Source organism: Panicum virgatum, chromosome 9K, assembly GCF_016808335.1.
Source record: "Panicum virgatum strain AP13 chromosome 9K, P.virgatum_v5, whole genome shotgun sequence".
In the NCBI taxonomy this organism is placed as follows: Eukaryota; Viridiplantae; Streptophyta; class Magnoliopsida; order Poales; family Poaceae; genus Panicum; species Panicum virgatum.
The window spans coordinates 22,603,796-22,630,578 of NC_053144.1; the positions used below are offsets into that span (position 1 = coordinate 22,603,796).

A 26,783-nucleotide genomic window follows, 5' to 3' on the forward strand; every position below is an offset into this window, starting at 1 on the left:
AGTGGCCGCCGTGGTCTTCGCGTCGTTGGCGAGGCGCAGCTCTTTGAGGGAGAGCAGCTCGTGGGCACGCGTGAAGGACGGAAGATCCGTGGCGTTGGCGATGTCGTCGGCGGTGGAGTCGAAGCGAGGGTTGAGGCCGCGCAGGAGGCTGAGGACGAGCTGGGAGTCGGAGATGGGGTTGCCGACTTGTCGAAGAGCGGCAGCCTTCGACTTGAGGCGCTGGCAGTACTCGTCGATGGTGGAATCCCCCTGCTTGAGGGTGTGGAATTCCTCGAGCAGGAAGACGGCGCGGGAGGCCGTGTTGGTGCGGAACAGGGCCTTGATCGCGACCCAGAGTTGGTTCGCGGTCTGGTTCTCGTCGGTGACGGCGAGGTCGAGGACGGAGTCGTCGACGGTCCCGAAGATCCAGCTGCGCACGCAGCACTCCGCCACGTCCCAATCTGGGTCGTTGGGCTGCGCAGCAGTGCCGTCGATGTGGCGGCGGAGGCTGAACTTGCCGCACAACGCCGTGAAGAACGAAGCCCACTTGGAGTAGTTGGCGCTCTTCATGTCCAGGGTCACGGGAACGTGAGCCTTGACGTTGACGGTGGTGTAGGGGTGGACGATGACGGCCTGTGTTGGTGCGGCAGGGAGCACAGGCGAGGAACCATCCGTCCCGGCGGCAGAGGAGGAGCTCATGGCGGCGGCCTGGATCAGATTGATCCAAGGGCGGCGGCCTGGAGGTGGGCGCGGCGCGAGGGGATCGCGGCGCGAGGATTTCTGCGCCCTAGAGGAGGGGGCGCTGGGAGGGGAGAGACCTGCGCCCTAGATTAGGGGCGCAGCAAGGGGAGGAGGGGCGGCGCCAGGAGATGGCGCCCTAGGGCAGAGAGGTGGGGCGCAAGGGGGAAACCCTAGCGCAGGGAGGGAGCGGAAGCGGAAGGCCGATCGTTGCCTTCTCTTGATACCATGTAGAAAGGTAGAGGGAATAGGGAAACACCGCACACCCTATCCGGGGGGGGGGGGGGTGACCTCTCATTATATAGCCAATGTGGCTTGCAATACAAGAAGGTGTACACGCCCAACATGGGCCGCCCAATATGGGCTACACGCCCAATATGGGCCTCAAGTATACGCACACAGCTATACATTCTATCAATAATGAATGCAAATGAGAAGTGGATATTGTCCTTGTTTCGTTTACAAAGCTACTAATCTCCTAAATCAAGTAATTCAGCCTAATTAAATTAGTCGAATTAATTGGACGAAATCCTAGCAGGATAGGGGACACAGGCGAGCCTTTGACCTGCAGCTCAAGGTCGATAGACCTGGATCGGCAGGCGGACAGAAGTTGCCTGACATCCTCCCGCACGCTCCTCAAATTAATTAGAAAAATCTCCGAAACCCTAACCCTAAGATCGAAGAGATCCTCACCTGTTGCTCCATGGAAGAGCTGCAAACTTTGTTGCAATGGCCACTTCGACTTGTTCCTTTTGCCTTTCCTTAATGAATCTGATGGAAAGAGATGATTTCAGAACAGATATAGTTTAAAGTTTAAATTTAGGGTATGTGCTGGTTGGGAAACAGCACTATAGGACATACCTTCCGAGTAAACTTTCTGAATTTATGGCTCCTGATATCTAAATATCACATATAAAAAATTAATGTCAAATAAATGTGGCTTAAAATGTGCTAGGGAATGGATGACAAAACATGAACCATTTTGGTTCTTACCCCAGCTCCGTATACTTCAGCAGTAACAAAGAAAGTTACTCCACAATTGATGCTCGCATCAAATGCTCCTTTTGCTGCCTTCAGTTTTCTATCTGCCATTTTTCAAAGACTTTGACATCATGTTGAAGTTTGTCGTTAAAAAAAAGTCCAAGGAAAACAATTCCCATGTTTTAGAATGGGAGGTGTCCAACAGTCTATTGAATTGGAAAAACTCAGAATTTAAGGTTTGCTGACAGTTGAAGGTTAGTAAATTTCATTAACCATTTCAGACTCAGTCTGATATATTTTATAAAGGTTGGTTACAGTTGGAGGCAAAATATATAGAGAGTTAGTTACAGAGAGCAAATGCATATATGATGGTGGACATAAGTCTCCCAGAGCCTATACTGGATAGGACTCCTTGCAGAGCTAAAATCCGACAAACGCCTATACAGTTTCCAATGGTCAAAGTAACAGGCACCTCATGTTCTAATTATTATATCTTTACTGTTCAGTTCCAGCTTGTTTACAGGGAAAGAATATTCACTGCACAATTTGAAAATGCACCTATAACCGCATTGAGTGAAGTGTAAAGGAGAAAAAAAAATGCAGGAATTAGCAATGATGAAGTCAAAAAAGATATTTGTGATGGAGAGAATAATGGCTTGTATTCCTCCAAACCCTAGAAGGGTGGGATATATAGATCCTATACATGGGCCTCTAGATGAGCCTCTATACATGGGCTCACATATACACCAACACCCCCCCCGCAGTCTGAACTACCGGCGCAGCGGTATTCAAGACTGGACAATAAAAAAGCCAACACCCCCGCAGTCTGAACAACCGGCGCAGCGGTGTTCAAGACTGGACAAGAAAATAGTACAAGTAGAGTACAAAGGGCAAATACCCCCTGCAGCCACAACTAGCCACCGGCTATGTTGAGGTTGGAGCGAAACTCCGAGAAGGTCGAGGAGAGCAATTCCTTGGTGAAGATGTCAGCAAACTGGGAGTTAGTCGGGATATGGAGTACCCGAACATCGCCGATGGCGACTCTGTCGCACACGAAGTGTAGGTTGATCTCCACATGCTTCGTCCGCTGATGCTGGACGGAGTTGGTGGAGAGATACACAGCGCTGACGTTGTCGCAGTAGACGAGCGTGCTTTTGGCGAGCGGGCTGTGGAGCTCCGCCAAGAGCTGTCGGAGCCAGGACGCCTCCGCCATGCCGTTAGCGACAGCCCGGTACTCCACCTCAGCACTGGAGCAAGAGACAACCGGCTGCCGCTTGGACGACCAGGAGACCAGGTTGCCGCCCAGGAAGACGACGTAGCCGGAAGTGAAGCGACGAGTGTCCGGGTAGCCAGCCCAGTCAGCGTCGGTGTAGACCACCAGCTCAGTAGAGGACGAGCGGTGAAGCACCAGGCCGAGGTCCACAGTGCCACGGACATAGCAGAGGAGACGCTTCAGCGCAGCAAGGTGTGACTCCCGGGGATCATGCATATGGAGACAGACCTGCTGAACAGCGTAGGTGAGGTCTGGCCTGGTGAAGATGAGGTACTGCAAAGCGCCAGCCAGACTCCGGTAGGCTGTAGGATCAGCCGAGGATCCCGATGGATGACTGGCGGGTGGTACACCTCCGGCCCGGCTCGAGAGGGAGCCGGAGGAGGCGGCGGCGACGGCGGCGACGACTCCGGTGTAGGCGTTGCAGGAACCTCCGAAGCAGGAGGCGGAGCCGGTGTCGGCGCCGAACGACACCGGTACACCTGCACCGGCTGAGCGTACCGCGCAGGTGCAGGGGAGGGCCCCGGGGCTGCGCGTGGCGCAGCCATGGTTAACCTTACCGGTGGGAACCGGTCCGGTTTGACCGGTAACCGGTCAAACCGGTCCGGACCGGTTCCGGTTCCGACCGGTTCCCAACCGGTCCAAATTCAAATTTTGAATTTGAATTCAAAAAAATGAAAAATTCTCAAAAAATTCCTAAAAATATTTCAAGGTGTGATGAATCTAATGGTGTCAAATTTTCTCAAAAATTCGTTCATTTAGTATGGTTTGCGGAATTTATAAGTTAAATAAAAAAAACGTGCATACGAAAGTATACAAATACAATGTAAAAGTAGTATAAAAAAGAGTTGGAGGGTTCATTTAGACTAAAATATGTTGTACAAACATTTATTTAGTATACTTTGTGGGCATTTGAATTTAAAAAAAAAAAGAAAAAAATTTGAATTTGACCTGTACCAGTCAAACCGGCCGGTTACCATCCAAACCGGCCGGTATACCGGCCAAACCGGCCGGTATACCGGTCTAACCGACCGGCATACCGATCGGAACCGGTTGAACGGGGAAGTTTGAATTCAAATTTGAATTCCACCGGTTCCGACCGGTAACCGGCCAAACCGGACCGGTATACCGGAACCGGAGGCCGGCGGTTACCGGTCACCGGTCGGATACGTGAACCCTGGGCGCAGCAGGAGACACCGGATCCGCGCGCGGCACGACCGGAGGTCCGGTGGCCGCGCTCGGCGCAGCAGGGATCACCGGAAGCGGCGCCGGTGCGCCGGGAAAACCTACAGGGAAAGGACAAACTGGTAACGGTGGCTGAACCACCGGGTCAATCGGAAACAGAGACTCTAGCTCGGGGTCAGGAAAAGGAGTGGAGGTGATGGAGTAGGGGAAATCCAACTCATCAAAGATGACGTGTCGGGAGATCAAGACACGGCGAGAGGTGAGGTCAAAGCATCGGTACCCCTTGTGGTCAGAGGAGTAACCGAGGAACACACAACGAGTCGAGCGGGGCGCCAGCTTGTGAGAAGCAGTGGCGGAAGTGTTAGGGTAACACGCACACCCGAAGACCCGAAGGTGGTCGTAGCGAGAGGGGTACCGAAGAGAGCGTGGTGTGGAGTGGGAGCAGGAGAAGCAGTGGACGGAAGACGGTTGAGCAGGTAGGTGGCAGTGTGGAGGCTCTCAGCCCAGAAGCGCGGGGGCAGAGAGGCCTGGATCAGAAGAGTGCGCACGACGTCGTTCGTCGTGCGAATCATCCGCTCAGCCTTGCCGTTCTGAGGAGAGGTATACGGACAAGACATACGCATCTGAACACCTCGAGAGAGGAAGAAGGAACGGGAGGTAGAGTTATCGAACTCCCGCCCGTTGCCACATTGGACGGCCTTAACGATGAGGCCGAACTGAGTGGACACCCAGGCAAAGAAGTGGAGGAGAGTGAGGAAGGTCTCAGACTTGGCGCGCAAAGGGAAAGTCCAAGAGTAATGAGAAAAATCATCAATAATGACCAGATAATATTTATAGCCAGACATGCTGAGTACAGGGGATGTTCACAGGTCACAGTGAATAAGATCAAAAGCATGCGCAACATGCGAAGAAGAAGAAAACGGAAGTCTAACATGACGACTTAACTGGCACGCATGACAGAGGTGCTCAGCAGGAGCCCTAGTACATGGAACATCGGTACTACGACTGAGCTGAGCCAATACGTCGCGGCCGGGGTGACCAAGCCGGCGGTGCCAGGTGGTGGAAGGCGTCACGGCAAAAGCAGTAGACGACGAAGAAGTCGAAGACGGAGCAGCGGAAGCAGGAAGCCGAAGAGTGTAAAGAGGCCCCGGGCTGTGACATCTGAGGAGCGGACGCTGGGAAGCCGAATCCTTCACAGTAAGACCAGAAGAGTCAAATTCGATAGAACAGGAGTTGTCAGCAGTAAACTGGCGAATGGAAAAAAATTGTGAACTATTTGAGGAGCAACAAGAACATTAGGAAGACGAGGAGCAGAACCCACAGCGGTGACAGGAAGGTAAGACCCATCATCAACCATGATAGAAGAAAGACAAGAGGGGTGGGGGGTCGGACGGAAGAGAGGATACCAGCATCAGGAGTGGTGTGGAACGAGACACCCGAGTCGGCGATCCACTCGGTGCTGACCGGCGGCGCCAGTCCCATGGTGCTGAAGGAGTGCGCCAGAGCGGCCTAGTCCCACCCCCCAGGCCAAGTCGGCTGCTGGCTGGGCTGAGCGGGCGGGGTCCAGTACAGCGCGGAGAGGGGAGCAGCACCGGTGAATGTGGCTGCCGGCTGGAGCTGAGGACGAGGCCCCCTTCCCGAACCCTGGAACGGCCACATCGAGATGCGCCCTGACCATGGGTTGCTGAAGGATGGCCAGGACGTACCTCCAGGGGCAGGGGCAGAAGCGGGAGTCGAAGCCGGAGCCGGAGGAGTCGGCGCGCCCCGACGGCCCCCACCGGTACCGGTACCCCCAGAAGCAGGGCCACCACCACCACGTCCCCCCCCCCCCCCCCGCCCACGCCCTCCCACCCCACCTCCGGTCTGCCCGGCGGGAGCAGCACCAAGGAGAGAGGTGGCAAGGCGGCGGAGGAAGCCGGTGGAGCAGCGACGAGCGCGGTGGAGGTGGACGAGGGCGATCCGGGCGCGAGACCCCTGGTGATCTCCTCGAGGGCGAGGTCGTCCCGGACCTGCAGGAAGGAGGGGAAGGGCCTCTGGCGGGCGATCCAGCTCTTCAGGTGGTCATAGGTGCTGCTCAGGCCCCGCAAGACATTGAGCACCAAGACCCGATCGGAGAGGCCTCCCTGCATGAAGGTGCGGAAGGTGGCATCGAGCTGGAGGCGCGGTACTCGGCGTTTCCGAGGAACTGCCCCTCGAGCGCCACCCAGGCCTGCCGCGCGGTGCCGCCGTGGGTTCTGACGAGCTCCTGAAGATCTAGGGAGATGGTCCCGAAGATCCAGGACATGGCGGCGCTGTCGAGGCGCAGCCACGCCACGTCCTGCGCCTCGATCGGCGTGTCGAGGAGGACGTGGTCGTCGAGGGCGAGCAGGACCTGGTCCCGCCAGCGTCCGTAGGAGGAGGACGTCGGGTCGAGGAGGACGGTGACCAGGGCCCTGATGTTCTGGACGCCGGCGGCCTGGAGGTGGAGCTGGGCGACCATGGGGTCGGTCGGGTTGTACCGGACTCCAGATCCAGCGGGCGGGGCCTGGTGGGAGGAAGAGGCGCCGGGCTAGGAGACGACGAGCCGGCTGGGGAGGCGCGGAGGAAGTGCTCCGCCTCGGCGACCCGGAGAGCGGAGGCTTCAGCCGCGGCGCGCTCGCGCTCCCAGGCGAGGGCAGCCACGCGGACCCGCTCCTGGGCCGCCGAAGCCTCCGACTTGGCGGCGAGGAGGGCCGCGGCGAGAGCGGCGTCGGCCTGCTGCCAGCGGAGGGCGGCGGCGGAGAGCGGCGCATCCGCGGGCGAGATCCCGAGCCCGGTCCATGCGGCATCAGGCGCGACGTCGGTGGCGGGCTGCTTGCCCGCGGCGATCGCGGCGCGGTGGGCCGCAGCGGCGGCGGCGGGATCCTGCAGCAGCGGCAGCGCGGCCTGCAGGGCGGCCGGATCGGCGCCCGCGTCCCGCAGGACGGCCGGATCGACGGCGGCGGCGCACTGCTAGCCCCCCGCAACCCCCGCGCCAGCAGCAGCGGCAGCGGTGGCGTTGGGTAGCAGGGGACCCTGTTGGGGCGGCACGGGAGGCCCCTGCTCGAGCAGCAGGGGGTCGGCGGTAGCGTCTGCAGCGCTGGCGGAGCCCGCGGCGGCGGATCCCGCGGCCCCCGCATCCGGCGCCGGCCCAAGAATGACCAGGGCGGCGGCCTGGGCGCGCTGCTGCAGGGGAGCGCCCGCTGCAGGGCCGGCTGCGACCCCCGCGGCCCGTGCACGCCAGCCAGAGGCGGCGGCGGCGGGGTCGGGCAGGGAGAAGGCGGCGGCACGCCCCCCTGCCCCGGCGGCGACTGGATCCGCCAGGGAGGAGGCGGCGGCGGCGCGCCAAGGAACGGCGGCTGCGGCGGATCCAGAGCCTGCAGCGGCGGCCTGGAGCAGAGCAGATGTTCCGGCGGCGGGCAGAGGTCCCTGCGGCCTGGATCTAGAGCTTCCGGCGCCGGCGGCTGAGGAAAACAGGGGAGGGAAAGAGGAAGGGGAGAGAGGAGGGGGCGCCAGCGGCCGGCCATGGCTGCCGGCGGCAGCCACGACGGCTGGGAGGTGGGGAGGGAGGAGAGAAGAGAGATCCCTAACCCTAGGCTAATGATACCATGATGGAGAGAATAATGGCTTGTATTCCTCCAAACCCTAGAAGGTGGGATATATAGATTCTATATATGGATCTTTAGATGTGCCTCTATACATGGGCTCACATATACACCAACAATTTGGAAACAGAACCAAATGAATGAAATTAGCAACTACTATAAATACAATGTATTGTGTTTTTGATACAGAATTAAAACAAATGATTGATTTGGCCATAATATCAAAATATCTGCTCTAGGATTGCTTTTTTTTTGTTCCTGGATAATCTTATGTAACTGAACATGTTCGTGCCCAGATTTCATAATATAGTGAAAGGGTTTTCCGTTGACCATTAAAATGTGCAGTTATAATTAGAGTATAGAAGTGTAATTAAACATATAGACAATCAAAAGCTTTAGGCAAAGAATTCAGAATAGTCAATTGTACCTTATGATTTGCTATGACCTGTAACTAAATGACATTGACAGTGTGCGGTCATTCACAAGCATCAAATTTTATCGATTGTCAATGAGCATAATTACACCTGACATTAATCTAAAATGCGGCTTGTGTTACATTCTCATTTAATCAATCACCTTAGGGGCATCAGAGCAAACGGAAAAGGTCACGGTACCTTGGTAGCTTGCTTGTTCCATCAAAAACTTGCCCAGCCACACGCGGGCGCCCTTGTGCGTTGAGTCGCGGATATCCGCCGCGAACTTGCCCCACGGCTGCGCTCGGCGTAGCAGCGTGCGGCGGGCGGTGCTGTCGTGCGGCGGGCGGGGGCGCCGGTGTGCCACGAAGCGGCGTGACATGGAGTGGCGGGCGGCGGGCAGAGGCGCGGTGCGCGGGGGCGTTGGTGTGCGGCGGGACGTGTGTGGGCGGCGGCGCGGCGAGGGGTGGAGCGAGGCCGAGGCGACCGGGACATGCGGCAGAGCAGGGGCAGGGAAGCAAATTGCGATTGACGGGCGTGGGTAGGAAAGGGAAGCGTTGGGCTGATGCGCGGAAATTTCGCACGCGGTTACCGGCGGGCGGGTAGAGAACCCCGCGGTGAAAAAATAAAAAGCGAAGGGGAGCCGATTGAGCTGGAGGGCGCGACCAAATGTGTCTGTCCCTGGTTTTGGTCGATCTCTTTTTGCAGACAGGTGAGTCCTAAACAGGCGGTTTGTGAAGTGGGTGGGTAGGTTAGTTTTGGTAATGTTATTTTTAATTTTTTTAGATCCTTATAATATATATATAGATAGATGTTTGCATTTTCTGGCACCTAAAATGACCCAAGTGCCCTTCAGACTCTAACGGTATCTATCTCCTTCCTGGTTTGACGGATTCACCTTTCCCAACATCCCCTGTCGTTGCATCTGGTCGCTGATTGCCGCCCGCTCGCGTGCTGGCCGGCGCCTCCCCTATAGGTGGCCAACCGGGCGGCACGGCATGGGCACGGCCCGAGCACGGCTGGCACGGGCACGGCCCGAGCACGGCGGCTCCGCCGTGCCGTGCCGCGCAGTGCCGCCATCCCGGCCCAGGCACGGCCCGGCGAGGGCGCCGGCGTGCCGTGCCGTGCCGTTGGGCACGCCAGCACGCCAGGCCGGCGGCGGCGGCCTGCGTGGGAGCGGCGGCGGTGGCCGCTGGCCGGGGAGGTGAGGACAGGGGGCGACGGAGGCGGCCGGGTGCGGCGCGAGAGGGAGGCACGGCAGCGGGCCGGCGGTGCGGTGCGAGAGGGAGGCGCGGCGGCTGGCCGGCGGCGCGGTGCAAGAGGGCGAGAGAGAGGGGCGCGGAGAGGAGGATAGAGGCGTCGGGAGGTTGAGGGAGGGAGGCGGCGGCTGAAGGATGACGATAGGGCTGTGGCATGTGGGAAGGAAAAATGATTTGATTTTATACCTAGGTTTGCAAATTGGGCCATCTCTGTTAGTGTTATCGGGCCGGCATCGTGCCGGCCCATTAGTCGTGCCGTGCCCGTGCTAGTGCCGCGGGCTGGACCTGCGGCCCAGGCACTATATAGACCGTGCCTCGTGCCGGCACTGGCACTATGGTGTCGTGCCCGTGCCGTGCTAGTGTCGTGCTTTTTCGAATCGTGCTCGTGCTGGCCCATCGGGTCTGGCCCATTTGGCCAACTATAGCCTCCACTGAGGCCGCCGCTCGCCCGCTGTGTCCTTGCGACTTCCCACGTTGCTCCGATCCCTTGGACGTCACCGCCCTTCACGTACGACGTGCACTCCGTCCTCGAGCACGAGGGTTTTGTACACTCTGTCATTGCCCGCGGTCTGGTCCTCGCTGCAGTGCTTGCGTCTCGAGGGCCACGAACAAGGGAACGAGCCACGGGAACGGAAACTGCCGCCAAGGCACAGCCGGAAGGGTAGGGCTCCGGCCACGAACGTCTCGTCGGCATCATGCAGAGAAGAGGAGGATTGCTGTGAAGGCCAGCATCTTGACATTGACAGAGGACTGGTGCTGATTGGTAGAGGGCAAAGCCCTTAGCTTGAGGCGATCGTGCTCCCTTGACAGAGGACTGGTGCTGATTGACATGGTCCGGCGGCGTGAGCGTTCTTGTCGCAGAATGCTTGAATTGCGTCGACCAAATCCCAACCAGATATACACGTAAGCAAAGAGTTATTAGGCCCTTTCCTATGCTCGTAAACGAAAAAAGAAATAAAAAATCAGTGAAAAGGAGCAAATGAAAGTGAAATCAATATATCAACATTTTAAGTGGCAATTTTATGAAGTCCACCGTCATAATGGATTATGCTAAGCTTAATATTTACAATGGTAAAATTTCAAATTTATCATCCTGTTTCTGCTCGTGTGCCTGACTGTTTCTCCATCCCACAAAAACTGTCAATTTAGCCTCTAAATTTTTCTCAAAAAACTCTTCAGGGCAGTCCCAACACGACACGAGAGCAGTTATTATAGCATTAACTTTCTTGCCACGTAGAAAAAAAATGCCAAACTAGCATAAGAGTAAATGAAGAAATAGAAGAAAATTATAAGAAACGGTTTCTCGAATGAGAAACGGTGTCTACTCGCGCTCCAAGATACAAGAAACTACTGGTCTTTCGTTGGGGGCAAATCACCGTTTCCTCCGATGGGACCTAACTGCTTAGGGCAGCTCAAACCCTCCAATTCAACTGATTTTCATAGCATTAAATATGTTGCCATGAGTAAAAATCTGAGTTGACAGAAAAGTTAATAAGGAAAGAAGGAAAAAATATGAAAGAACCATGTCTCATGAAAGAAACCATATCTACACAAAAATCAAGACAAGAAAGAGAGAGTTGGCGGGAGAAAAGACAAAAGAGATATGACTAGATAGCAATTTATTTTGAAGAAACCATTAGTGCAAGTACATTGCTACACGTCAGCAGTCTCATAGATCGTCTCATGCAAGGCCACTAGGATTTTTGATTAGGTGGCGGAGAGAGAGTGGGGATAGAGAACAAAGTGGCTGTTTCGTGAGACAACCACCTCGTAGGCGAAAATTTAAGACTCATGAGTTTCACCATTGTACAAGTTATTGTTGCTATGCAACTCATAATATTTCTTTTTTCAGTGCACAAATTATGAAATTATGTACTATGAGATGGTTTATAAGACAATATATTGTACCATTTGTATGTATTGCCTTTTATATCGTCTCAGAATGATGTGGCACTGTATGAGATCGCTTATTAGACTAGACCAATGTACTCGCCCTTAGGGATGTAGTTTATACAAGTAGTGTCTATATTATATGACAAGTACACAAACTGCTAGCAATGTTAGGCTAGGCGCTAGGCGGTTTCTAGGCGGTGACCCATCGCCTAGAGCCTAAGCGAGCCTAGGCGAGCCTAGGCGTTTCTAGGCGATTTTCTAGGCGGTGTTGTACATGTATATATACCTTCCTATACACATCAATTATATCTCTAAAAGAAAAGAAAATCTGAAGACTAGTGGGGGCAGTGGGCCTAAAGTTGGACAAAAAGTCCCATCAAAGCAGCCCAACCCAAGTCCCAACCCTAACTCCACCTTATCTCCACCCGATGCCTCCCCCACCACTGCTTCCTCCTCCACCCGCTTCTTCCTCTGCTGCACAGCAGCCGCCGCCGCCTGCCCGCTCCTGCCTCCTCCTCCGCTACCCAGACAGCCGCCCCACCCTCCCCTGCTTCCTCCTCCATTGCCGTCGCCCTCGCCGGCGCAGATCGACGCCGAAGCCTCTCCCCCGGCCCATCCTTGCCTCCTCCTCTGCCGTCGCCACAAGCCGACCTTCCCGCCGCCGCCGCAACCTCCGTCCGAGCCTCCGCCGTCGTCGCCTGACATCCCAGCCCGCCTGCCCTTCGCTGTCGACGTGGCGGCATCGCCTAGGGTACCGCCTACCCCCTAGGCGAGGCGGAACCCCTCCGCCCAGCGACTAATCCCGCCAAGGCGAGTGCGGAACGCCGCCTTGTTGAACATTGACTGCTAGTAGTATTTTGGGTTGGGTTCGCCCTCACGCACTCGCCGTCGGGAGAGAACGCCCATTTGCTCGCCGCGGGCGGTTCACAGTATGAAATCTACACGGAGTAGTTTTTAGTGGGCGTGTGTGGCAGCCCCGCCCGACATAATCCGGCTTAAGCGCGCTAACCGTCATCAAAACGACAATCAGGGTTAACACGCACTTAAAACGGAGCAATCCGGCAGTGCTGTCGGGTAAAATCCCGATAAAACCACTTGAACCTGGATCGAACAAAGCAGCTTAACTCACACGAAGGCGAGTCCAGAGATTACAACACCTCACAAAATATTACACCACAGAGTTTAACATAAAAACAGAATTACAAACCAAGTTCCAAATTTAACAAAGTACTTTTCAAACCCACGTAACAGAAGTTCATCAGAGTCCTTTATTTTAGCGGAAAGTAAACACGAGAACTAACGACGATACGGATGTCTCGAGAAAGCCCGATACAAGACATCACTCGTTCTTGTCATCATTGGCCGGGGACGCATCCCACTCCACGGACCAACCAGGCGGAAGAGTGCAAGGCCAGGTCAAACTGGCAAACATATCCTCAAAGGTTTCACCTGAAACAAAACATAGCCACAAGCAAGGCTGAGTATTCTAATACTCAGCAAGACTTACCCGACTGAGGGTATACTTACCCCTTTACCTAGACATGCAAGGCTTTTGGCTTGAGGGGTTTGTTTTGCCGAAAAGCAATAAAAAGTGGATCCTTAATTGGGGGTTTTAACTTTCAGGTTCTAGTTCAATTAACCATTCTAAGTGAGCATCTATCCAATAGCATGCATGGTGATAACATTTATCTTTTATTATCCAATCAACCATATTCATCATTCTCATCTTTCACTTCTTACTCCATGTGGCAAAAGAGTTAAGCAGTCCCATTATCCGTGAGAGGCGGACGATTCGAATCGAATTTGTTAACCTTGCAAGGCAGACCTAAACACACGTCACGTGGTTACTCACAGAGTCACACGTGCAACATTTCCCCTTTCTTTCCGGGTTGTGGATCAGGGTCACCGTCCTCGACTACAGAGTACGACGACTCTGCACCCGCATGTGCGCGCATGAGAAACGACGTTCAAAGAAGGTGAGGGAGAAGTCCACTTGCCGGGCCAATCAGGTACTTAAGCTTACCGATTACCATATTCTCGGCATGTGTTTAGTACGTTCAAACGCTTAACTACCACTACCACACACTGCAGCCTTATCACATTTCACTAAACAGACGGGACATCCCAAGTACCACAGTCCCGCCCGTAGGCCTTATAGTTGCAGCAGGTAGTAAACATCCAACTCCTATATTTCTCGCGAGTGACAGGAAATCACTCGACTTCTACCGAAACATTAGCATAGCCAACTAGCGACCTACACATACTAGTGTTCAAACATCGGTACCTAGGATTATGCAATTAAGGTTCCAGTCAACTCCTGTAAACTTAAATGCACAAATAGATAGGAACAATAAAAAGTTGCATAAGTTTAAAATAGTAGGGCATGCTCCGGGGCTTGCCTTCCTGGGCGTAGCTGGATCGGGGCTCCTCCGAAATCGGGTTCGGGTCTTGCGCAGCTTCAGTTAGATTAACTTGAGCTTCGCGCTGCTCACTCTCGGACTCGGGCACCAGCTCGTAAGTTCCGTCAGCGAGAGTAGTAGTATCTATATGAGATGCAATGCACATGAGTAAGTCGTTGTGATGGTAGGAGTTTATGAATTATTTCACAAAAACGGTGTAACGCAAACAAAACCCGAAGATAAAGAGTGAAACACTTTCATTCATATTTTACTGGGCAATCGTTTATAGAGTAGTAACTCAATATATCTAACTACACAAGACATCAAGATCAACAGCACAACAAAGCTGTACTAACTTCCTAAACAAGTGGGATTAGTTTCATCTAGCAATTAAATCATGGTTAGTCAATAAATCCGTAACTCAGCACACATACAGTAGAAAAATCCACAAAAATTACATCTAACAGAAGTTAAACAGAACTAGCTATCCTGCAAAATTCATCCTAAATCTTGTAGTCAAATAACCAAAGCAAATCATGTAATCAGACAACTTCTAGAACAAGATTGAATTATACATATTAGACTAAAGTATAAAACAATTTCAAACTTTAACAGCAGGTCTAAAAAGGGATTAATTAGCTACTGTGAATTTTCAGGATTTATTATGTACATAAATAAATAGGAGAAAATAAACAAAACTTACATCAGCTTAACAAGATTAATTTTTAGATCCTGTTCTAATTATGAACTGGGGCTCAAACTCCATGGACAAGCTATACTATGACAAAAAGAACACTCAGAAATATTTTCTTGATTTATTATCAACATAAACTATTTATCATAATTAAAGTCTACTAAACAAGCATTAAAACAAAGAAATAGCTACACAAGTCTATAATTAATGAAATTTGGACAGTAGTGTTTATCTAGTATTTTAAATACAAAGAAAAATTTTCATACATATATCTAAGTCAGAACATCCAGAAATAAAAAGCAAAGTGTTTTACTAGATCTAGCCAAGACTAGGGTTTCATCTAGTTACAAAGGTCAACTGGTGCTCAAACTTTTACACAACACTAAGCCTGGTATGTAATACCTACCAGCCAAAAATGAACTATAGATTCTAAGTAGAACTCCTAGAACAATTATAACCCCTTTAATCTAATCATTTTCCTAGATTAAAATACAGACAGAAAATAAACATATGCATGTAAAGAAAGTTGTAGATATTGTTGCAAGGATTCCAAAACATTTGGATTTGCATTTTTCTGATTTTTCTACGAATTTCTAGGAATTTTCAAAGTTTGCTGTTTTGGGAAACAAAAGAAAAAGAAAGAACTTTTTGCGCAGAGGCCCCTGGAAAGACTTTTTCTTCTCGCGGATAGGCCCCTGGCCGGACTTCAGAGCAGGGGAGGCGACGGGCGGCGAGATTTCGGCGTGGGGGCTCACCGGGGGCGTGGGTAAAATGGGGGAAAAGGTTCACGGCGCCGAGAGGAACCCAAGGGTGGGCTCGGTTGGGCGCGGGATGGCCGGGAGGGGCTCCTCCGCGGAGAGCAGCGGCCGGCGGCGGCGTTTGGCGGCGGCGGCGGCGGTCCGGTGGCCCGGGGCGGCGTCGAGCAGGTCGGGAAGTACCAGTGGAGGGCGAGGAAGGTGGCTGTGGGGGTTGTTGGGCACGAGGAAGGGCGGAGGAGGGGGCTCGGCGGCGAGCTAGGGGGCGGCGGCACTGATGGCGGCGGCGGCGGCCGTTCCAGGCGGGAAAAGGGCGCACGGAGCTGGCTCTCGTGCTCAGGTAGGAAGGAGAGAGGGGTGAGGGCGTTGTGGAGCTCGCGGGATGGTTCTAGGCGAGTCAAGGAGCGAGAATGGACGTGGCGCGGTCGGCCGGGCCTTCACGGCGTCGCCGTGGCGCCTCGGCGGCAGACCTCGGCGTGCGCGCACGGGGTGGCGCCGCGTGGCGAGGCCGAGCGGGTTGCGGTGGCCGGTTTGGGTGAACCAGGTGGCGGGGAGGCTGCCTGGCCGGGCGGGCGACGCGCGGCGTGAGGCCGGCGGCCTCTGGTCGGCCGGGCGCGAGACAGGGGAGGGGAGAGAGAGCAGAGAGGGTAGAGAGAAAGAGAGAAATTAAGTTTGATTCAAAATTTGAATTTTTCTCAAGGATTCCTTTTGAAACATGAAAAACTCTAAATACAAAAGTTGTAAAGAAGTTTAAAACCTACAACTTTTACTTCAGGAGAAAGTTCAACCGAACAATGGTTTAAAATTTATTTTAAATTTTCCAAAACTACCTAACAAAACACTTATCATTTCATGTAATTTTTGTCACTTTTACCCCTAAGATTCAACTAGACATTGATTCATCTTTTCATGGTGAACATGTCTATTCATTTTCATAAGCCTATTTGCATTGGTTTGAAAGTTATTTGAGGTTCCTGACCTAGGTACACATACACATATACACATGCAATTGTTTCGATGTTTCTTGGTTAAGATACAGGATTTGGTACTAATGACTCTGGTTTAGCTAATGAAACACCCGGGGTGTTACAGCGTGACATGTATGGAAACTGCTGTCTGGTTTCCAGGTGGACTACCCTCAAAACCCAAACTGGCCATAAAAAACTCCAATTCACGAAGTCAAGCAACCGTTCTTGTCCGCCGAGCCCGATCAGGGCCTGGGTCAGTCGCCGATGAACTTGGTTGATGATTAGTTCCGATTTAGGCCCTATTTGTTTTATGGGACTTTTTGCATAAGTTCTTAGGATTTTTTGGGGCTAAAGAACCAAACAGAAAGGGCCTTTTGGGAATGAAAGAATGTTAGGGGCTAAAGAATGAGAAGTACCTTATGAAATTTTTTTTTGAGACTTTTAACTTACAACTTAGCTAGGATTCCATCCTACTCCTACGGTTCCCCCTCCTCTCTCCTCTCTCTCCACCCGTCCCCCTCCCACCCCCACGATGGCACATGGAGTTGGATGCATACATGCAGAGATACTTTGGTCTTTTTTATACTTATTTAGTGACCTCTACTTCCTTTAATAGCTCAAACCAAATATGAAGAGACATTTTGTTTTAGCATACTAAAATTAGCCCAGAAAACTTTTGAAAGCTAAACAGAACCATAGGCTCCTCGTACTTTAATTGCCCCTGCTGCTGCATGACTTGCCCGTTGCCACCACAATTTGCATGCGAGCGTGCAGGGTGATTGATCTATTTTCCAAGGTCACGCGCACCAATCAGTAGCCTATAACTGTACGAATACGAAATCATCTGACGTGCGCGTATAATCTCTTCGTATACCTCTCCCAAGGAGTAATTGCCTGCATTGAAACCTGATACGGTCAAAGAAAAAAAAGGGAATACACCTTATAAAAGAGTGCGGACTGCGGAGGCGGAGTATCCCGTTTCCATCGGCGCCCGTTTGCATTTCGAGTTTCTGAATTCTGATCCATTCCCGTCGCCGTCATCGTTCGCGCAGGAGCGGCCTGGCGCCGCTCGCCGCCACCGGAGCGCCGCCGCTTGGCACCGGCGCCGATCCTCTGGATCCACCATTCTCTTCCTTCTCTTGATCGCGGGTCCGGGATTCAAACCAAACTAGCCGTCGGCTCCTCCACTATCAAACCCTAAGCGGGCCTGCCGGCTTCGGCGGCGGCTTGCCGGCCAAGAAGGCACGCTCTGGTCGCACGCCGCCCTCATCACCCTGCTCGGTAAGTGTATCGTGTTTGTCAGCTTGTTCCTGATCTTGATTTGGTTTGTCCTTGAGGAACTCAGTTCTTTGATTGATACGAATACGATTGCTAACTGGTAGAAGATACGGAGCAATGTCTCTGGATCACTAGATGAATACCACCAAAGTTTCTGAAATTACTGATGATGGACTACTCTTGATATATACTTATGTTACAGTAATGCTTCTGAATCTTTCTAAAGACTACATAGTCAAGTGCCCTCTATCACCTACACGTTGTATCCCAGATACTGATGCTTGTTTGTTTCATTCTCACGGATCTCTGGTTTGGAGCCGTAAGCTAACAGTACTACTGTACTTTAATAATCTTTCAGTCAAATATAAACAGATATTCAATGGTATCAGATCTTCCAAGGTGCATCGAGTAACTGTAGAATGGTTCAATATTTTTCCACCAGGATATAAGCAACTTATTTATGAAGCTTCCTTGTAACTAAACACTACTGATAAGCTTACATCTATACATATCTAAAAAATTACTGACTATTCATAGAGCAATCACTCCCTTGTTGATGCTAGGTAGCTGTGCAGTATAGTTTTCCATACTCCTTCAGTCCTTCTGAAGTCTGTGTTGTAATATTCAACCCCTTTTTTGTCTTCTGGTCTGGCAGTACACTGGTCTGGTCATGATCATATGGATCATGAATGCTACTGTTACTCAAGGGAACTCTTGTAGTTTAGACCTTTGTACATGTTCTATCTGGTTTGAACTTCTGTGCTTGCCCTTGTTGATGCAAGGAAGTCTGCAGGACCTATAGCATTATTAATTTAAAACTCCTATGCTTGCCTTTGTTGATGCAAGGTAGCTTTGCAGGAACGGTATCATTTATTCAAATTTCCCATACTTCTTGCATTGTGATGTTTTGTTGTAAATCCAATCCCTTGTTTATGAATTTCAGGACCGCACAACGTTTCAATTCCTTTCCTTGGCGAGCGGCTGGGATGGCGTCCCCCCCGCCATTCGACATCTTCGACGATCTCGACGACGAGCCACCCACCGCCATCCCCGCCGATCACCTTCACCCTGCTACCACCCCCACGGCCAACGGTCTCAACGACCGCCTCCTCCGTCGCGTCCGCAACCGCCAAGACCCTAACCGAAACCCCAATCTGCCTCCCCCAGGTACTGTACGCCCTTCTCAGTCGCTCGCATGTCTCCCTGCGTCCATCAATCAATAATCCTCTAATTCCATTTGCACCCCTCCTCTTTTATTGCAGATGCCGCCACTGGAGAAGCCAGGAAGGTCAAGCTCGCCGGCCGCCGTCGCCTATGCAAGCTTGCGGCCACCACCACCCATCAATTGGAGGAGTTGGAGGAGGAGGAGGAGGAGGAGGAGGAGCAGCAGCAGCAGCAGCAGCAGGAGGAGGACGACGGCAAAAGCAGCCGCGAGATCCTAGACGATCTCACCAGCCGCCTCGACTCGCTGTCCGTCCACAAGCCCAACCCTACCGCGAGGCCCAGAGAAGAGCAGCTCGCCCCCCTGCTGTGCAACATCACCTCGAACCCAGATGACCAAAGCGCCGAATATGGGGATACTCATGCCGGCGCCTACTCGCCCCTTGAGATTTCTAGCTCTGATGAAGCTGCTACAACCATCACCAGGCGGGCTGAGGTCAAGCCAGAAACTACTTCAGTCGCCTCAGCCTTTACTGATTATGCTGGTGGGGAGGTCCCTTGCGGCAATGGGAAGGGCAAAGGTATCAAGGATCTGGGGAGGATAGATAGGGTATCAAAGGCCTCATCCTTCGTTGATTCTGATCCAGATTTTGATGACGATGAGGAAGGAACATCATCAACAGCTTATGCTGCTAAGCATGTCAGTAGGAAGGCATTTGCAAGGAGACCAACCAAGGCCTCGACATTTAGGAACAATGACTACAGCAGTGATGACATCCTGGGTCAGGAGAAAGAAAACCGTGGATTTGTGAAGAACAATTCTGAGGATGTTGGATGGGAGAAGATGGAGGACTTCAAGATGGAGCCAACTGGAACTGCTGCAACATCCAAACCATACAAGCTCCCGGGAAGGATTTTTAAGATGCTTTACCCTCATCAGCGTGAGGGCCTCCGATGGCTCTGGGGTCTGCACTGCAGAGGAACTGGAGGGATCCTAGGGGATGACTTGGGCCTTGGCAAGACCATGCAGGTTCATCAATCGCGCTCATCTCCCCTTCTTCTGATTATACTCTTTTCTTGATCTTTTTAGTATTTTCTTGTTCAAGCCATTTGAATCATTAAGGCTTAGGGAGCTGAAAACAGTTCTCTTCAGACAGAAGCATGCAACTTTTTTTTTTTGCTATATGTATAACCTTTTCATTTCGCAGTTGGCTTCATATTGTGAATTTTGTTGACAGTTTATCATCCTTTGCCACTGGCTCATTTAATCATGGATCCATTAACGGAATCATGCGACCATATTTGTGCAGGTTTCTGCATTTCTGGCTGGATTGTTTCTTTCTCGTCTAATCAAGAGGGTCCTCATTGTTGCTCCAAAGACACTTCTCGCTCATTGGACCAAGGAGCTCTCAGTTGTTGGCCTTAAACATAAGATCAGAGAGTATAGAGCACTATATCTTCTGTCTCATATGATCTAAGCCATGTTAGTTGGTGCTAATCATCTATTCCTTTCCAATTTGGCAGCTACTCTGGCCCTAGCACAAGTATTCGCAATTATGAGCTTCAGTATGCCTTCCAGGTAAGTTCTTCTACCATAGGGATTACTTGGTCTAGCTTTCTGTAACTTTGCAATGTGTAACACTTTGAAAATTTGACTACCCAGCCATTTTTTCATATCTAGAACAAATTCCTGAATCCCTCCCAAGATGTTATAATCAATTCTTGCAAATGTTTAATTCCATCTTTCCACAGTTGGGTGGTGTACTCCTAACAACCTATGACATTGTCCGGAATAATTACAAGCGGATAAGAGGCAATTCCTACAACAATGATGATGAGGAGGAAGGAACATTGTGGAATTACGTCATTCTTGATGAGGGGCATCTAATAAAAAACAATAAGACACAAAGGGCCCAAAGCTTGTTCGAAATACCGTGTGCCCATCGCATTGTGATCAGTGGGACACCTATCCAAAATAACTTGAAGGTATCCTTATCCCCTTCCTCAATTCTTCAAACTTATACGTGACGTGTTGTGTAGTGAAACTGATTATTTATTGCAGGAAATGTGGACTCTATTCAATTTCTGCTGCCCGGATGTCTTGGGTGATAAACAACAGTAATTTCATACATTCAATTACTCTCTGTTGTTCCTGCATTCTCAAAGTTGCTTCAATTCACAACCTTATGTCATTTATTTCACTATATTATTACAGGTTCAAAACAAGGTATGAGATGGCTATCCTTCGAGGTAATGACAAGAATGCTACCACTTGAGAGAAGCATGTAGGCTCAAATGTAGCTAAGGTAGTAAATTCTATCTTGAACTTCTTCTGTTCATAATATACTAATATATGGATGGTGTGTGACTCTGGCTTCCCTGCTATGGTGCAATATTCCAGTACCGTATAAGAAAATTGCCAAAAGGGAGCTGTACAAACGAGAAAAAACAACAACTGGTAGAAATGAAAATTAATAACAAGAGAAAGAAGAGGACTGTACAGAGAAAACTCTCAAAAAGAAAGATTAAGGGGGAGAGTTCAGTCAAGTTAGGATGTGGCTGGTCTGTAGGCTTGAAGCACAACTTCATCGTTGACTTTGATTAACACTGATCTACTTTCGATTGAAGCAATAAAAGGGCCAATGTGTTATATTAAGCCTTTGTAGTTTGCTCCCTTTTGTGTGCTCACCATTCCAAATTAATACTCTTTAAGCATGTTGCTCATTAATTGATATAATTTAATGTGTTTTTGGGTTGGTTTTCAACTACATTTCACAGGAACTAAGAGAGCAGATCAAGCCATACTTCTTGCGACGCATGAAAAGTGAAGTATTTCTTGATTGTGGTGCATCAGAAGAAAAAACATTAGCAAAGAAGAACGAGTTAATTGTCTGGCTAAAGTTAACGGCTTGCCAGGTTTGACTCTGGTGCCATTCTTGTAAAAAAAATGCTTGAGCTATTGGTTAATGGATATTTTGCTGATGACCTTTCTCTGGGCGCAGAGGAAGTTATATGAAGCTTTTCTAAAAAGTGAGTTGGTTCATTTAGCTGTACAACCAAAGGGATCACCACTGGCTGCAATCACAGTAAGATCACCTTTTTTTTTCTTTATAGTGATTCTGTTTACCTTCCTTTGCCAACATGATTTCTATTCATTTAGGGTCTTGGGCATGTTTATTGGTGGGATTATGTTTCATAACTGTTTTATTCTCTCTGCAGATATTGAAGAAAATATGCGATCACCCACTGCTATTGACTAAGAAAGCTGCTGAAGGTGTCTTGGAAGGAATGGATGAAATGCTGAATGATCAAGACATTGGAATGGTAGAAAAAATGGCCATGAACCTTGCAGATATGGCTCATGATGATGATGCACTGGAAGTTGGTCAGGATGTCTCATGCAAACTATCATTCATCATGTCCTTGTTGGTAAGTATTATTGTACACATGGCTATTTTTTTTTGCCTATATATTTGGTCCTAATGTAAATTCAAATAAGTAATATCTGATGTCGCAGCGGAACCTTGTTAAAGAGGGGCATCATGTTCTAATCTTTTCGCAGACCCGTAAAATGCTGAACCTTATTCAGGTATGTTTTTCCTCTTTTAGTTCTTTTGTGCTTCACCGTGGCTTAGCAGGTTTGCACATGACACTTTCTTGTGATTTTTAGATTGCATTTCTTGTATACATCGATAAGTTGCTGCTTAGATCCATTTATTTCTTTGGAAGTTACTTGATCTCAATGCACATGGATATGCTCCATAACTGGAAAAGGGCATATATGGCTAGTTGCCTTTTGTAATTGTTTAGTGAAACTAAAGTACATGGACTCATTACTATCACATTTGTGCAAGCTGAAGGTGTAACACTACATCCTGTTCCTCTCGTCTTTGAAGCTTTAATACTGTCATTTGTAATCACTGCTGCATCAATATAGAGCTTTCTTCTCCATCCGGTAGTGTTTGAGATACACTTCTTTAGAAGAACTTAAAAGCAATTGGTCTGATAACATGATCATTAGCTTGCCAGTAGACTCTTTATTGTGATCTAGTCATGGGCGGATCTAGGGGTGGACCCACCCTAAAATTCAGTTCAAAGAGCTTTACCCTCTCATTTTATTTATATTTGATCTTATTTATTGCTAGCAGAAAAAATAGCTACTTCACATTTTCTTGGATATAGTAATTGATAATCGAATTGAGAGGGTGAAAAAGTAAGAAATTACATCTTTATAAGATTAGATTGACATATTCACTAAAATATTTAAAATATTGTTCTATTGGACCACCCTAACCGGAAATCCTAGATTCGCCACTGGATCTACTTCTGGCGTAACACATCAGTGATGGTTTGCCATTTTGGCACCATAATGTTCTTGCAATCTTCATTGAAGTTTCTTTGTCAACAAGTATATCTGTTGTCATATTTTTTTTCTTAGCTCAACAGTTTCAGTTGTTGGCTTGTTGTAACAGGAAGCCATATTATTAGAGGGCTACAAGTTTTTGCGCATTGATGGCACAACAAAGGTTTCTGATCGGGAAAGGATTGTGAAGGTTCTCTCCATGAGCTTTGTGTCATAGAGTCAGCCATATCTGCTTTGTTGCTTACATGTACTTGCATCCTCCAGGACTTCCAAGAGGGTCCTGGAGCTCCAATATTTTTACTAACCACACAAGTTGGTGGACTTGGGCTTACGCTTACCAAGGCAGCACGCGTCATAGTAGTTGACCCTGCTTGGAACCCAAGGTATCCGAACAATGACAGCTAACTGCATCACTTAAGTTTTCTTGAATGGATGTTTGGCACTACAAGTTTTTTCTGCTTACACACTTGTGTTCTTATTTTTACAGTACAGACAATCAAAGTGTAGATCGCGCTTACCGGATTGGCCAGACCAAAGATGTGATTGTATACCGCTTGATGACATCTGCAACCATTGAAGAAAAGATATACAAATTACAGGTTCAAATATCAGCTCTTATCTACTGGTTTGTTGAATGAATTATTAGGAGTATGCCTATACATGTTTTACATGGTGAAATTTTTGTTACATCCTTGTGTTTCTCTCTGCAACAGCATAGACCCTACTACTGAAATTTGATTTCTAGGTGCAGTCTGCTACTGGTTTTTGTTGATGTGAATGTAATGTGTGTTGGATGTCCTTTTTACATTTTGCACACAGCTCCTTTTTCCATGATTTCTACAGCTTTGTACTCATATATTTTTCTTTTGCAAAAGAATATGTCAAAGGAAAACTAGATTTGAGTAGTGAGGGATGATCTTTTGTCCAGGTTTTCAAGGGGGCTCTGCTCAGGACAGCTACAGAGCAAAAGGAGCAAACACGTTACTTCAGCAAGAGTGTACTTGTCCTGATTCTATTTCTTGTCATTGTTTGCTCAATCTCCTACTAGATACTTATGGCTATCTTGTTTGTACCTTCAGGAGGTTCATGAGCTTTTTAGTTTGCCACAACAAGGTTTTGATGTTTCCCTCACGCAAAAGCAGTTGCAAGAAGAGCATGGTCAGCAAGTTGTTATGTAAGAGATCTGTTTTAGTTGAAGACTCCGTCTTATGTGCCACTATGTAGATAGTGGATGGCTAAAGTGTTGAATTTTTCCCATGAATTTTGTAGGCATTATTTGCAGAATACAATGCAGTTCCCTATAAAAATGTTGCTGCTTGTTTTTAGATGAATTTTCTGCTCAATCTGTGTGCAGTAGTTACTCATAATTCTAGGTTTACTGAGAAGTTTGTTTTGCGTCCTACAGGGATGAGTCCTTGAGGCAGCATATACAGTTTCTGCAGCAACAAGGAATAGCCGGCGTGAGCCATCACAGCCTCCTGTTCTCTAAAACAGCAACCCAGCCCACATTGAGTGAGAGATGCACTGGACAGGTTAGCCTTACTGCTAGCATAGCATGCACTTCTATTGGTTAATAAAGGATATCATGCTTTTGAGGGCGTCTCTAGTTCCTTATCTTCCATTAATGTGTACTCTTGTTTTTGTTGTATATAAACTGGCACATTATGTTTAGCAAACCTCGACAAATGTCCATGATGCCCCAGCACCATTACAAGGGATCCTCATCCGACTATGTTGCTGGCGGGTAAGGATCCTCATTTGAGGTATTGTGTTTCTATTTTGTGTAGGTTTGGTCTGTTGATACTTTGTGTTTCCGTTTTGCATATGTAGGGCAGCTTTTGCAGTGAAGCCAAAAGATGGAAAATTCACTGCTCCAAGGAACTCCCCAAGCAACAGAATTGCAGAGTCCTAAAGAGATTAAGGCAAGACTCGACCGTCTTTTAGATAGACTCTCCAATGCGGCATCTCTCTTGTCTTTTTCATTCAGCTTGATGCATATATCAGTGTATGAGAGTAAACAAATTGTTGAATTTAGGCCCTGGTGTCGAAGCTACCGGGCGGTGGGGAGAAGATAAGGAGGCAGTTAAGTGAGCTGGATGAGAAGCTGACTTCGGCGGAGGAGAAGAAGGGGGCCACCGAAGTGATCTGCTTGGATGATTAGATGGACTTCTGACTTCTGCTGAAGTGCTGAGGAGAAGAAGGGGGCCACCGAAGCTGACTTCAGACTTTAGTAAATGAGGGCTAATTGCAAAACTAATTGCAGAAGTCATGCTAATTGTCGAGAAGAACCCATTAAACCTAATGAGCTTATAATTAGCACATATTTAATGTAGCATAACATTATCAACTTATGGTTTAATTAGGCTTAATGGATTCATCTCAACAATTAGCTTCTATTTATGCAATGGGTTTTATAATTAGTCTACATTTAATACTTCTAATCGGCGTCCAAACCTCGGGACTAAAGCCATGGAACAAATCATAGGATGCCGAGTTTCTGATGTTGAAATAGTGTCTGGCTGGCTGGCTAGGAGGGGGGATTGTGTTGATTTTTGAAGCAGGCAGCGCGCACCGCAGGCAGCAGCATATTGATGGGATGTTTGTGTCACGATTGGAAGAGGGGAACGAGAAGTGAACTGGTCAGTTGTATTGAGATATGCCCAAAGGGCTATATATACAAGAGGAGACCCCAAACCCTAGACTAGTACAATGACACTTATACCCTTAACACCCCCTCTCAAATGCAACGTGAATGCAATGACGTTGCATTTGAAGAGTTGATACTAATTACTAGACTTAAACAAAAATATGAAATTGATACATCCGAAGTCCAAAATCAAAGACGACATCAAAGCGTGCAACTCTTGAACTTGTCGATGTAGAAAATGCTCCTCCAGAGGGTATTACCTTCACAACCGTACTTCAGCAAATAGTCCGAGTCTTCACAAACCAGTACGTCAACTCTTCAAACTTGAACCTTGCGTTGGAGACTTTAAACTCGACAAGAATAGTGAAATTTGTCAAACCAGCCAAAGATAGAAATCACCACTGCAAGACGGCAAGTGGCGAGACAGTAAGGTGGCGATGACAAATGGACGGCCATTGATCAATGACGTGGAGCAAGACGGCTCCGAAAGGGATCAAGAGGGCATTGTCGCACCACAATGACGATGATAAGATTAGCCAAATCGACAGGACTCAACTAACCATAAAGCAAAGAAGATGGCTGACTGACAACTTGAATATGTGGACACGCACGGCATTAATGAACTCGAGAAATGTATCTGGACTTGGATTGAGACTGACTTGGATGAATATGACATTATACTATGGATAGAGGCAGCAAGCAACAAGCAAAAGCGAACTATGGATGGAAGCAGCCTAGCAGCAGACAGATAGTAGTAAACACAATCAAAAGATAAATTTCAGCAGCATGAGATGGATAAAACTGCAGATAAGTCACCAATTTGAACCAGTGTGGCTACTGAAATTAGCATCTCAGCCCTCACAGCCCAGTCAGAGGTTATAGTGTAGGCCCAAGTGCAGTTGCACCCATGAACATGTGGCCCAACACCAAAAAAAAATGTCTTCCAGTGCCCTCTATCCAAACCTGAGCAGCGGTAGAACAGAGCTCTGCCTCTGGGCAGAGCAGCAGAGACAGGCGCACGGATGGCGGCGGGAAGCCGCAAGGGCATCGGGAGGGCGGCCGGACGGGGATGAGGATGGCCGCGACAGGCGGCAAAGTGAAGAGGCGCGGACGGCCGTGAGCGACGAGCGGCGCGCGCGAACAGAGGAAGGCGGGCCGCGGACGCGCGGCGCGCACGAACGGCCGCAGACGTGCGGGT

At 49.4% G+C, this 26,783-nt stretch overlaps 1 protein-coding gene and 1 pseudogene across 1 annotated transcript; one reads left to right on the plus strand and one right to left on the minus strand.

Annotated features, from left to right (window-relative positions):
- Nucleotides 1-1,406: 1,406 nt before the first annotated feature.
- On the minus strand, nucleotides 1,407-8,550 carry LOC120647830 (uncharacterized oxidoreductase At1g06690, chloroplastic-like). The gene is made up of 4 exons (XM_039924661.1): nucleotides 8,370-8,550; nucleotides 1,711-1,802; nucleotides 1,579-1,616; nucleotides 1,407-1,488 (listed from the first exon to the last, which is right to left on the minus strand). The coding sequence occupies exons 1-4, from the start codon at nucleotides 8,548-8,550 to the stop codon at nucleotides 1,407-1,409; spliced, it is 393 nt and encodes a 130-aa protein (XP_039780595.1).
- An 8,986-nt stretch (nucleotides 8,551-17,536) lies between these two features.
- LOC120650810 lies at nucleotides 17,537-25,365 on the plus strand (annotated as a pseudogene).
- The last annotated feature ends 1,418 nt before the right edge of the window (nucleotides 25,366-26,783 follow it).

What these genes read in the sequence shown, in the direction of transcription:
- LOC120647830 (XM_039924661.1), bottom strand. Translation starts at nt 8,550, where the DNA reads ATGTCACGCCGCTTCGTGGCACACCGGCGCCCCCGCCCGCCGCACGAC. An exon ending in GGAACAAGCAAGCTACCAAG is followed by an intron (nt 1,803 to 8,369) that starts GTACCGTGACCT and finishes GAAAAATGGCAG; the next exon opens with ATAGAAAACTGAAGGCAGCA. An exon ending in CTGAAGTATACGGAGCTGGG is followed by an intron (nt 1,617 to 1,710) that starts GTAAGAACCAAA and finishes TGTGATATTTAG; the next exon opens with ATATCAGGAGCCATAAATTC.